Source organism: Podarcis pityusensis (genome assembly GCF_964106645.2).
Source record: "Podarcis pityusensis genome assembly, chromosome: 8".
Taxonomy (NCBI): Eukaryota; Metazoa; Chordata; class Lepidosauria; order Squamata; family Lacertidae; genus Podarcis; species Podarcis pityusensis.
This window is the reverse complement of record NC_138033.1, coordinates 29041350-29054353: the sequence shown is the minus strand read 5'-3', so window position 1 is coordinate 29054353 and position 13004 is coordinate 29041350. Positions and strand designations below refer to the sequence as shown.

At 48.3% G+C, this 13004-nt stretch overlaps 1 protein-coding gene across 13 annotated transcripts in view; it reads right to left on the bottom strand.

Annotated features, from left to right (window-relative positions):
• Positions 1 to 13004, bottom strand: part of MAP7D1 (MAP7 domain containing 1) — a 56727-nt gene that overhangs the window by 1206 nt on the left and 42517 nt on the right. For 7 of the 13 annotated variants that reach the window (XM_081018300.1, XM_081018312.1, XM_081018305.1 and 4 more), the window contains 11 exons: positions 10910 to 11032; positions 9340 to 9485; positions 9032 to 9153; positions 8081 to 8340; positions 7152 to 7344; positions 4793 to 4973; positions 3815 to 3919; positions 3481 to 3534; positions 2137 to 2200; positions 1241 to 1349; positions 77 to 279 (listed from right to left, as the gene is read on the bottom strand). In XM_081018300.1, coding sequence (XP_080874426.1) covers positions 77 to 279; positions 1241 to 1349; positions 2137 to 2200; positions 3481 to 3534; positions 3815 to 3919; positions 4793 to 4973; positions 7152 to 7344; positions 8081 to 8340; positions 9032 to 9153; positions 9340 to 9485; positions 10910 to 11032 — 1560 coding nt within the window. The remainder of the gene's footprint in view (positions 1 to 76; positions 280 to 1240; positions 1350 to 2136; positions 2201 to 3480; positions 3535 to 3814; positions 3920 to 4792; positions 4974 to 7151; positions 7345 to 8080; positions 8341 to 9031; positions 9154 to 9339; positions 9486 to 10909; positions 11033 to 13004) is intronic. The other 6 variants (XM_081018302.1, XM_081018306.1, XM_081018308.1 and 3 more) reach the window with 3 other exon arrangements.

Here is a 13004-nt window from a genome sequence, read left to right as displayed (position 1 = left end):
TTTGCATATGAAGCACACCCTTTAACTTGCTTAAAGCTCCTGAACTTTGCTGGACAAAAAAGGGGCAGTCCCTCACCTGTGATCTGTGGGGGCTTTGCTACCGCCTTGCTGAGGAAGGGCTCCTTGTTGGCAAAAGGCAGGATGGGCTCGCCAGCCATGCTCAACCCGGGGCTCACGGGGTGCTCCCGCCCGCTGGGCTCCTTGGGGGAGGAAAAGCCGTTCTCGTGCTTGCTGGGCTGCAGGCCGTTCACCAGGGACAGGGCAGGAGCCACAGGACAGCTGCAACCAAAAGAGAGGAGAGGGTGTCAGATGGAGATGTGGCAAGCAAAGGCCTGTCTCAAAGAGGGAAGAAGAAAGCAAGGGGGGTGGGTGGCAGTGTACAACAAAAAAAGAAAATCCTGTACCACAGAGAGTGGAAAACTGCAATCAAAATCAAGCCCTCCTCAAGTCGCATACACTGCACAATCTGCTCTGCTCCTGGTAAGACACACACAGGCGCACTCACTCTCCATCTGGGTTCTGAGATTACACCAAGCACTGTCCACTTCTTTTTGGCCTATCTGCAACCATAAGGACTAGTAACCTGCTTTTTTTTAAAGGAAAGTATTCAGAATTGTGTATTCTGAATAAAGTATTCAGTAATGGGCAGAATATGCAGACACTGCACCATGGGAAAAGCACAACAACTCGTACAAATGTTTGTCCCCACTGGAATTTCCTAGGCGCGACCATGTGAGAATGTCTAGTCTTAAGGCTAGTTACCCCAGATAAAGGTTCTGGTGATCCAAAAAATGTTGGTCTTGTTGTCTGTGTTACAATAAACTACCCTTTCCCAACCTAGTGCCCTCCAGTTGTTTTGGATTGCAATTCCCATCAGCCTGCTGAAGAGAATTGTAGCCCAAAACATCTTGGACGAGGCTATAATAAACCATCTTCTGGCAATGTGTTTAAAATCCCTCTCTGTCACTTGGTTTATTCTGCTTCCCACAAACTCCACAGGTCACACAACCGTGATGAAGAAGGACAGGAAGCCCTGGGGAAGAGTAGCACTATAGATGCTTCTCCTACCCCTGGTGGTCCTTCGCACATGAGATCCCCTCTCCCCCCGGCCTGCCATGTACACATTCCTTCATTTTGGTGTAGGAAAGATCTCAGGGAAGTAGCAACTATGCTGTTCCTGTAACAGAGGAACTGGCACCAACTTGAGCTAAGAACACGTCACTCCTGCTGTAGATGGTACCTGTGCTGGGTCCCCTCAGGGGCTGGCCCCTTGCGACCGGCTGGACTTGACGCCTGCATCTCGGGCAGCTCCTCTTCCTTGGGAAGGCTTCCAGGGCGCTTTTCTCCATCTGGGAATGTAGGAAAAGAGGTTGTTACAAGCTACAAGAGGCCTTTGAATCCAGGGACAGAGACCTCAGCCATGCAACCCACTGAGGCAGCCTCAGGCTTCAACTCGTTTGCTACAAACCTTTTCAATTGCTTGGAAGTGCTACAAAGACTTCCTTGGTCAAGTTATGCCCTCTTCCTGGTCAAGCCCATCTCACTGTCTGTATCCAGATGCTTGCAAGTCAGGTCTTTGCTACCTGTGACTGCAGCTCCCTCTCCGTGACTATTTGTTATGGACACAACCTGGACAAAAGTACAGTGGTGCCCCGCAAGACGAATGCCTCGCAAGACGGAAAACCCGCTAGACGAAAGGGTTTTCCGTTTTTGAGTTGCTTCGCAGGACGAATTTCCCTATGGGCTTGCTTCGCAAGACGAAAATGTCTTGCGAGTCTTGAGATTTTTTTTTCGCTTCCCCCCCCCTTTATCTAAGCCGCTAAGCGTTTAATAGCCTTTTAGCAGCTAATCCGCTAAGCCTTTAAGCCTTTAATAGCCGCTAAAGCGCTAATAGCGCTAATCCGTTAAGCCGCTAATAGGGTTGCTTCGCAAGACGAAAAAACCGCTAGACGAAGACACTCGTGGAACGGATTAATTTCGTCTTGCGAGGCACCACTGTATAGCTGACTAGAGAGTGGGCAATATCCTGGAGTTAGAACCTGGATTCAGAACTGCAGGGGGCCAGATTCCAAAACCATCCTGTGATCCTGCCCTTTCATAATTAGCAGAGCATCCGGTACAAGGGGTGGTTCTCACCTGTGTCTGCCTCGCCCTCTTGTTTCCCTTCCTTCCCATTCACAAGTTTCTTGTTGTCTTTCTTCTGCAAAAACAAAAAATGCCAACTGTTAAATTTGCCCGATTCTCCAGGTAGTAAGAGGGAGAAAATCTGTTACTGTATTTGTTCATGGATAGGGATAAATACACTACATATAAGGTTCCTATGTTGTTTTAGCAGCTCAAAGGATCAGCTGTAATTTCACTGTACAACATGGAGCAGGGGGGTCCTGCGTGCTGGAGACCAACAATGCTAAAATGTACTTCTAGTGAAATGTAAAGGTAAAGGTAAAGGGACCCCTGACCATTAGGTCTAGTTGTGACCGACTCTGGGGTTGCGGCGCTCATCTTGCTTTATTGGCCGAGGGAGCCGGCATACAGCTTCCCGGTCATGTGGTGAACCAGAGCAGCGCACGGAAACGCCGTTTACCTTGCCGCCGGAGTGGTACCTATTTATCTACTTGCACTTTGACATGCTTTTGAACTGCTAGGTTGGCAGGAGCAACGGGAGCTCACCCCATCGCGGGGATTCGAACCGCTGACCTTCTGATCGGCAAGTCCTAGGCTCTGTGGTTTAACCCACAGCGCCACCCACGTCCCCTAGTGAAATGTACTTCTAACAAAATTTAACTCTATGAAATAAATGGACCCCATGAAATAAATGGAACTACGTTAGTCATGTCCAATAGATTACAGCCCACACTGGCTTTGTATTTTTGTGATGAACAAGTAAATCTGACTGACTGACTACTGTACTGTCATCCTGTCCCAGAGGCCATGGAGAGAGCAGGTCTGGAACAAGCACACTGGAGAAGTTAAGCTTGGCCTGTTTTGTTTCCTGGGGTAGAAGTAGGCCCGCCTTGCCTTCCAGGAGGTCCTGCAAAGGTCCCTGGGATGAAGAGCTCAAGGGCCCAGAGAGTGTCTGACCATGAGATGGCAGATTATGGGTTGCACTGAGGTCAGATCCGAAAAGCCCTCCTGCAAAAGTACCATAGAAACACACAGAGGTGTTGTGCAAGAGCAGTTGGTGTATCATTAATAATGAGGGCTGCCAACTGCATGTTCTGCTTCAGGTACCAAAGTCCCTTGGCCCAGCAAACAGTGGCTCACCACCTGCTTAAGGGCAAGCCAGCCCTAGGGCTTGGGGTATGAAGGCACCTGAGGCTTTGCTGAAGTTAAGCATGTCAAGGTCTGGTCAGTGCTTGGATGGGGGACCTTGTGAGAACCACACACATGCAGCCTTGGGGGTCCATGATGGAAGAACGGCAAGACATAAATTAAATAAAAAGACGTCATCCCTGACCCGTTTTCTGAAGAATGACTCACCTTGGCATCAGCTCCATCTGCTTTTCGTGTCCTCTTCATGATCTCCTCCAACCGCTGCAGAGAGAAAGAGGAGGAAGAAGGTTGTCAGACATCCCTGTTCACAGACAAACATTTGCCACTTTCTCAGTCATGGGTGCCAACTGGGAGTGGGAGGAAGCAGTGCAAGCCTTTGCTTGTGGTGTACAAGTGATCACTTTGCATTTTGCAATTGTGCAGGACCGGCCCTACCATTGGGCAAAGTGAGACAGCTGCCTTCTCTCTTTCTTCCACCTAGCCAGACAATCTGGGCTGTTCAGTCACCCCCCCACACCCCTGCATAGAAAGGCACACCCACCTTCTTCCGCTCCAGCCGCTCTTGTTCTTCCCGCTGGAAATGCTTTTCACGCTCCACCCGCTGGCGCTCGGCCTCCTCGCGTGCACGGGCCTCTGCTTCCTCCCTCTGCAGCCAACAGAAGAAGTTCATACATTTGGGTGAAGTCAAAACAAATCATGCAACCTGAATTTGCTGGTTAAATCACAGCAAGTGTGTACACTTCAATCACGCCTATCCTAATTTGCTTGCCAGGGACATGGGGCTCAACACAGTAATCAAAGAGAGAAATTGCAGGCACCCACTCCCCTAAATTCATAGGGAATCAAAACGTAATTTCCACCCTAGAAAATGTAACCAGTTGCTACCACTAGATGGCAGTGCTTCTCCATCCTGTCTGGTTCCCTAAAATGCCCCCAAGTGCCTGAAAGCACCCTCTCCCTCGAAAAGCACACCAACCCTGCATTACAGCCCCAGTCCAAGACATTCTGTCATCTGAGGCAAAAATGTCCACACACTCACACAATTTCATGTACCAAGTATCACCAGACTGGCACTTGAGTCTTAGGGTGCCTTTAGCATGGTATTATTTTGCTGGAGGGATTCAAGCAAAGACCATAAAATTTAGGTTTACACAATCCAAGTGCCCCATAGCAGTCTGTGGCCTAGCATAGGAGGCGCAGCACAGGCTGCATGATGCCTTGCTCTCCAACATCTTGCCAGCCCCTGCCTGCCCTCCAGCGTTTGCCACCTGAGGCAGCCATCTCAGTTTTCCCAATGATAGGGCCACCCCTGATCTACCGTAGACCGGACCATTAGTCCATTTAGCTTAGTACTGTATACACTGACAGGCAGTGGCTCTCCAGGACTTCAGACAGGGTCTCTCCCGTCCCTACCTAGAGGTAATTTTTTAACTGTAAGTTTTTAAAACTGTTTAAAACTGTTTTATATTGTTTCTTGCAGTCCCTGAGAAGCAGCAAATAAAAACCCCAGCAAACACACTTGTTTCTGCAGCCGTTCTTGCTCTTCCTGCTCAGCTCGGGCCCGATCCTGGGCCTCGCGCTCCTCCTGCTGGGCCCGTTCCTCCTCCTGCTGCCGCCGCTCCTCCTCCAACCTGGCGAGCTCAGCCTGTTGCTGTAGCCGATCTTTGGCATCCTGCTGAGCCCGCTCCTCTGCTAGGCGCCTAAGGGTACCAAACACCACCATTACAACAGCTGCTTCAGGCCCATCCACCCTCCCACTTCCACGGGGAGAACATAGGCAGTTGCCTTATATGGAGTCTGGCCACTGGTCCACTTAGCTTAGTATATTGTTTACACCAGGGCTGGCCCGAGACATTTTGACACCTGAGGCGAACCACAAAATGGCACCTTCCTCCCCGCCAGGGAAAAAGGGGTGAGTGAAGATCTACATCCGCCTCTCCTGGTATGCCCAACAGAGAAACTTACGGTCTTCAAATAAAAACATCTTGAAGGTCCCAGGCCACAGAGAAGTCAGGCTGGCCTCAACTAGAGCCAGGGCTTTTTCGGCCGTGGCTCCGATCTGGTGGAACACTCTGTCACAAGAGACCAGGGCCCTGCGGGACTTGGCATCTTTCCGCAGGGCCTGCAAGACAGAGCTGTTCCACCAGGCCTTTGGCCAGGGCACAGCCTGACTCCCTCCCTCGGCAATCTTCGCGGAGCTCTGGCCCAATGGTTGCCAGTGGCTTGAATTAATTAATTTTATAATGAATGATTTTAGAGTGTTGTTTGTGCTGTACTTTTGTACTGTTTTATTGTTGTTAGCCGCCCTGAGCCCGGCTTCGGCTGGGGAGGGCGGGATATAAATAAAATTTATTATTATTATTACATCAGAAACAAGGGGGGTGGGGGAGAAAGATCTACATTGGTATCTGCTGCCTTTCTGGATCCCGCTGCCTAAGGCAGTTGCTTCGCTTTGCCTCATAGGTGGGCCGGCCCTGGTTTACACTGATGGATAGTGACTTTCCAGGATTTCAGATGAGGTCTCTCCCAGCCTTACCTAGGGATACCGGATATTGAACCCGAGATCTGTATGAAAAGCAGGTGTTTTGCCCTTCAGCCCTTCCTCTATACTGGGGGGAAAGCACAAAAAATGGGATTTGATATTATGTTAAGACTGGGCTGCCTGGAAGCCACATCCCCCGCTCTGGGAATATTTTGCCCTAATTCCAGAGATCTGGACAATGATGGAATATACACGTGGTCAAATGCACTGCGTTATTATCATTCAAGGGCCTGAAAACAGGTTTGCAAGCGAAACACAAGTGAAACATCTCTCAGGACTCTCAGTGTGCCCCCTCAAGAGTTGGAGGGTGGCAATAAGAGAACAAGCCTTTTCTGTCGAAGCCCCACCCCTTCCCCCAATTATGGAATGATCTCCGCAGGGAGGTTTCCCTGGCACATATTTATTTAATCACAGGCATCTGGAGAACAATAATGATTTTGGCTTTCAGTAGCTATTTTGTGGTGTTGACATTTGTTTTGAAGAGGTGTGGCTATATTTGCTTTTAATTGGATGGACATTTTTAGTAAATTTGCATTATTTTACAGGATAGATTGCCATTGCTTGTACTTGAAGGTTTTACAGTGGTACCTCTGGTTAAGTACTTAAATCGTTCCAGAGGTCCGTTCTCAACCTGGAACTGTTCTTCACCTGAAGCACCACTTTAGCTAATGGGGCCTCCCACTGCTGCCGCGCTGCCGGAGAACGATTTCTGTTCTCATCCTGAAGCAAAGTTCTTAACCCGAGGTAATATTTCTGGGTTAGCGGAGTCTGTAACCTGAAGCGTATGTAACCTGAAGCGTATGTAACCTGAAGCGTATGTAACCCGAGGTACCACTGTATTTCTCTTTCTGCAAGTTGTTTTGGAGCTTCCTTTGGTTGTGGGATGCCAATGAACAAATTTAATAAAGCTAAACCAAGCCCTCACTCAACCTGTTGCATGTGCCCTGTGCACACCATGAATCCAAATTCTCTACTGAAAACCCCTAAATGATTTGCCAAGAAAGCCCACATCTTGCAGCCTAATGGAGATGCTTGCATTTATTTATTTATTCTGCTTCCCTTTCCCCCTCAAAAGAAACTGAAATCTTTAAACAAGAACTTGGTAGAAAGTGAAGAGGCAACAAGGTGAAGACCAAAAGACTGGTGGGTTGTGGGGACAACATGCCAGCAGAACATTGCCTCCAAGGGAAGTGGGGGGCCTAGTGCCTCTTATGCCTCAGCTTCATCTGGGATTCTAGGATTTCACCAGCTTTATGCTCCACCTGCACAATGAACATCATAAGGTCTAGAAATCTGAATGTCTAAATGGCTGATCAAGCTCAACCCAGGGACTCACCGCTTCTGCTCCTCCTGCTCCCTGCGCTCTTGCTCCTCTCGTTCCCGCTGCTCCCGTGCCTGACGCCGTTTCTCAGCCAAGAGCCGGGCAGCTTCCTCTCGGTCTGTGGTGCCTGCCATGGGTTTGCCTGGAGTTGGAGGAGGAGGAGGAGGAGCGGGCACTGGACTCGCAGCCCCAGAGGGAGCGGCAGCATCTGCAGAGCCCCAAACACATTGTCATCTCCACTGAATTTTAATTTATGTACTGTTCAGTGGCAGAGAAGGCTTCTAGGCAGTTTACAAAGCATGGAAACCAGCTACACAATAACTAAAAACAGAAACACTCATAATTAAAATACACAACGAATAAAACATTACAATTAATTGTTGGTGGTGCTCCCACTGGGAAGCTGCCTGGCTGGCAGTGAAATGCAACACAGGGCCTTCTTGGTGGTGCTTCCCAGGTGGTCTGCCTCCTTTTAGGAGGAATTTAAAAACATTTCTGTTTACTCAGGCATTGGCTGGCTGAAAGACCTGTCCCTGGCAACCCTGAAATTATTAGTTTTGAGAGGAGGTGATGGTTTTTAGGAGTTTTCACCTGGTTTTAGAAGGCTCTTTAAACATTTTTTAGAAGTTTTAATTGTATTGTTTTAGTACTGACATATTTGCCACTCTGGGCTTCTTTGGAGGAAGGGCAGGATATAAATTTTACTTGCTATGAAAACATTCGTAATAAACAATAAAAACACCGGTAATTAAGATATGCCATAAATCAATCTTATTTAAAACCACACAGCAATTGAAACAGGACTTGTTCAAGGGACCAAGGAAATGCCAGTGTCTTTTCAAATGTCAGCGGAATACCAATATGTGGTTAGAACACCTCCCTAAGAAGAGAAGACAACCTTCACTCAAAATCCCTCCACAATGGAGAGCAGGATATTGCCTCACCTTGTGCTGTTTCGCTGCTCCCCGTGACCTTGGGGGTCTCACTTGGAGCAGGGGAGGCTGACCCTCGTTCCTTCTGCTCATCCTTGCGTTCACGGACCTTTGGCTGTCCGTCGTGCTCCCTGCGAGGCCGCACTTTGGGCGAGGACTGAGCGCTGCGATTCAGGCCTGCCCGATGTGGAGAACCAGGGCCTGTGCTAGGTGAGGCTGGGCGTTGCTTGGCAACAGCTGGAGATGCAGGCCTGGGCTTGGGGCCTGGGCTGCTGGAACACAAATACACACAGTCAGATGGGAAAGGAAAAGCTGCTGCACCTTACCAACCAACCAGCACTGTCCTGCTGACCTGATGCCAGGCTAGGCCCAAATTACCAAGAACCGGTGAGGGCAAATGTAAACTTATTCCTAGTTCACTCAGTATGTGGCCACAGCCTAACAGCAGAACTGGGGAAGCTTCTTTTAGCTTGGGGGCTATATTCCTTCATGCGTTGCCTTCCAGGTGCTTCATGCCAGTGGCGGTGGGACAATGGGTGTGATTCTAGTAGGCCACCCAAAATAGTCAAGAGGTGTCTATACTGTCCATCCATCCATCCAAGCAAGAGCCATTGTTACATGTCAAAAATAAAGTCAAGCCCAGCAGAAGAATGGGAGGGGAGTGTGGACCATGGCTCGTCAGCGGTGTGGCCTGAGGAAGAGGCCGAGTTGGAGAATAGTCTCAAGGGCCGGACGGAGAGGTCTGGAAGGCAGCACTTAGCTCCTGAGCCTGAGTTTCCCCGTGCCTAAATAAAGGTAACCATGGCTACCGTCCTGATGTTCCTGAGGATGGGTAGGAAACAGCACCGCTGCAAAGCCTGATGCAGAGAGCCCTGCTTGGCAGTGCTAAACGAAGATCTGCCAAATCTCAAGTGAAGACGGAGTAGCAGAACCACACACCCACACCCTAGGAGCTCCTCCTACCTGTTCTCAGGTGTGTGCGGCTGGCGAGGCTGGGATGACGGCATAGACTTGCGTTTGCGAAGCGCTAGGGCGTTTTTCTCTTGGGCGTTTTCCCGATCTTTATCCTTCTTCTCCTTCTTTTTCTGAGGGAATGAGGCAGGGTAGAGGGAGTGGGCCATTGGTAGAAGCACCAACAAAGACAACGACAGTCAGGCTCAAATACAAAATGTTCAAAGAGCATCCTATGTCACGAACATGGGCATAGGTGGCTCATCAGTGGTGGGGATGTGGGGGAGAGAAAGAGAGGGAAAGAGCACACAGTCACTCACAGGGGAGGCCTCAGCCTTGCGCCGGGGTGTCACATCAGGGCTGCTGGTTGCCGGCCGCCGTCGCTCTGAGCAGCGATGATGCAGGCGCTGGTTGTTGCAGGGGCTGAGGGGGCTGGCAGAGGCTGAGCGGGGGCACACGGGTACTGCTGGGACAGGAGAGAGAGAGGAGTTGTCAATAGGCCAGCCAGAGAGCAGAGCACAAGAAGGCCCAAGAGTATTTTATTTATTTAGAACGATTTATGAACTGCTTAATCACAAAGCGCACTAAGAGAAATGCATAATACAACTGTAGATAAAGCACAGCTGATACCCACAAACATATACCCACACACACACAAAACAAACACATAGAAGTAAATTGTGTGCCTGGGATGGCTGCTGAAATAAAAATAAGTTTTCAGCAGGCATCTTAAACAATAGAATGTGGGACACTAGGCAGGGAGTTCCAAAGCACAGGTGCTGTCCCACTGAAAGATAAAACTATTTGCAAATAGAAGTCTGTAAATAAAATCTGACAATACAGAGATACTACTTTGTTCCCACTCACAACCTTTACAGACAATGGGTGGATCTAGACCCATGGGGCGGGGGGACGGGACACACACCCTATAAATAACTCAGAAATTAGATCATTATAAGAAAAGAAAAAAAACCTCTTTGGAAAATCATGTTTCAAAATTTCCTGCTCTCTGGAGCCATCTGGTGTTGCATGTTTATAGTGCATTCAAATTGCTGTTTCTTTACTAATGTAGCTGAGTCCAATGTACTGAAAACAGGGCAAGCTAAGCATAATCAGCATTCCTTAATTTTGCTTCTAAAATATCTCATTCTGAAATACGAAGTACTAATACAGCTGCTTTAGAAATATTGATGAAACATGCTAAATTCATCTGGCTGATACCCTTCATTACGATACTGTTTTATCCTTTTATTTTGTTTTAATTAATGATGTTCTGTTCCTGCTTTCAAATTGTAAGCCACATGGAGGTTGCTTTAAAAAAAAAGGGGGGGGGGGAGAGTTGGGATACAAGTTTTGTAAATGAATAAAGATGAGAGTTGAGTGAAAACAAATGAAATGCTAGTTGTCTTTCATACTCATTTGGCACAATGGTTAGTAGTAAAAGGGTGCCTCTTTCCCCCACCAATTAAATGGGGCAAAAGGGAGGGGTTACATGCTTATAGGAAGAGGGTGGAGGATTCAAAGTGTGGGACTTACGAAGGGGTTTAGCAGAACATCAAGGCCAGCTCTACCATTAGGCAGAGTGAGGCAGCGGATTTTAGGTGTCACAAATATCATTAAATTATGTAATTTATCACTGTCGTTGTTGTTGTTTCTGCCAGTGTTGAGAGAGAGGCTTGGCTGGTCTTTGGGGTATAAATCACCTTGACTTGGTTGGTGGGTGGGTGGGTGAGTGGTGCCGTTTGCTCTTCTACCTCAGGCAGCAAAATGTCTTGGGCCAGCCCTGGCAAAAAAGAACTATCCCCACCCAGTCGCGATAGTGCTGAATCAGAGATGGGACAAGTCCTCCCCCTCAATATCATTTCAGTTCCTTCATCTGCTCCCACTTACCCTGGTCTTTGCCGTTGCCGGCAAGTGTCACAGCACTCCGGCTGCGTGCCAAGAAAGACAGTGTTGGTGTCATGAGTCGGTCCACAATGCTGCTCTCCCAGGGGCTGAGCTGGAGGCTACGATCTGGTGGGGGAAAGGGAGACAAAATGCTCCGAGTTAGGCCAAGACCTGCTAGTTCCAGTTTCAACAACTCTGCAAGGCCCAGCTTCAGTCTCCAGCTTTCAGTTGAGGGGAGTCTTGCCGCCATTTCGTTGTTTGCTTCCCGGTGACTTCCAAGCAAGGCACAAACTCCGGAATCACTTTCTCCTCAAAAGTAGGCCAGGGACCAAGCCTACCTAATACAAGGCATTTTGTCTCCTAAGCAATATGCAGGGCTGATTGCAGAGGAACAGTTCAGAGGGGAGAAAGGTGTCTGCCAGATGCAGGGCTTGTACTTAGGTCCACTTGGTTGAGAAACTAACCAAAGCCATTCACCCCCCCCCAGAGGAATAAAAGGACTCTGCAGTGACTTTCTGCAGTGACAAGTTGACTTTCTGGGCAAGGCAGACGATTTAGCAAACAATATTGACACATATTAAGATTTGGACCAGCAGCACCTGATAAAGTCTTCGGTGTACGGATTGAGCCAGTAGGCAGCAAGTCACAATAATGACAAATGTGATGTTTGCAGTATCAAAGAGGGGGAAGGAAGCAAAAGGTATGTAGCTTAAGTATGGGCATGACATATCCCACAATGGGACTCAAGCATATTCCAGAAAGAAATCCTTATTTTCAATGGTCACAGTTGGGCAGATTTTTAATTCACTTTAAATAATACCACATAACTTTATTTTGTAGGGTATTTCATCTTTGTGTTGTCAGATATTGTAGGAATTGCTTCCTGTACCAAGCTTACAGCATAAACTTTTTTTAAAAAAAATAATTTATATTAAATCAGATAAAATAGAGACACTTCTCAACGATCACTTGGAACAGAGGAATTTGGGGTTGGGGTAGAGTGGGAGTAACAAATAGCACAAATATATTTTTCAAAGCCTTGAATGGGGATGCTACTCTTCTCTGGATAAAGCTCCTTCTCTGCGGGTGGGGGTGGGGGGCACCAACCCAACCCTACATTCCACATGGACAATCCCTCTGAGGCTAATGGTTCTCTTTGCAGGCCCCTCTTGACTCAGACACAGGCCTCTCCTCACTCTGCTGTTCACTTAGCCCTCTTCCGGAATCTTGTTCAGATGGCCAGGGTATTTTTAATCATCACTAAGCAACTAGGAAACAAAACAACTAGGGGGGAAAATACTATCCTTTGCAGCACAGAGAGAAAGAGAGAGACTTGGGGATGGGCGTAGAAAGAGCAGTAAGTGGAGCAAGTATATCTCAGCACTGTGTCCAAGATCAGTGGCAAGTCAGCGCTCTCTCTCTCTGTGTGTGTGTGTGTGTGTGTGTGTGTGTGTGTGTGTTCGAGAGGTTCTTCTGCAGAGGGCAACGGTGGTCACGTATGCCTGTTTTGCACGGACTCATTCCTGACATCTCCAGCTAAAAGTTCATTGGGGTGGAAAGGCTCAGGTAACTGCCCAACCTCTAGCTGAGACCTTGGGGAGCCAGTGGCACTCACACTTGGCATTACTGAGATAAAATAGACAAGCCTTCTCCAACCCGTTGCCCTCCAGATGTTTTGGACTACAAATTCCATCAGCCCCAGACAGCACTTCTGTGCCACAAGCTAATCAGGCAGGCTATTGAAAAATCCTAGTTTCTTAACCTCAGGCCAACCCACCTGATCTGAAATATGGGGACAATAATGTCACCCTGCCTCTCAAGTGTCTTGTAAGGACAACTGTGATAGTATGCATGAACCATTTTGAATACTCAGAAAGCACTATATGAAAACCAACTTTCTTAACTGTTCCCCTCGCCAGCAAGCAAGAGTCCGGATGGCTCAATGCCACAGATGTCCCAACACCTGGTTAGCATCTCCACCTCCATCCATATTACCCATCCTCAATTCTGGCTTCTTCCATCTTCAACCACTCCCCCCCCCCCCCATCTGACCTAGATTGTGTGGCCACTGACCATGATAGCTGGACATCCTACACAT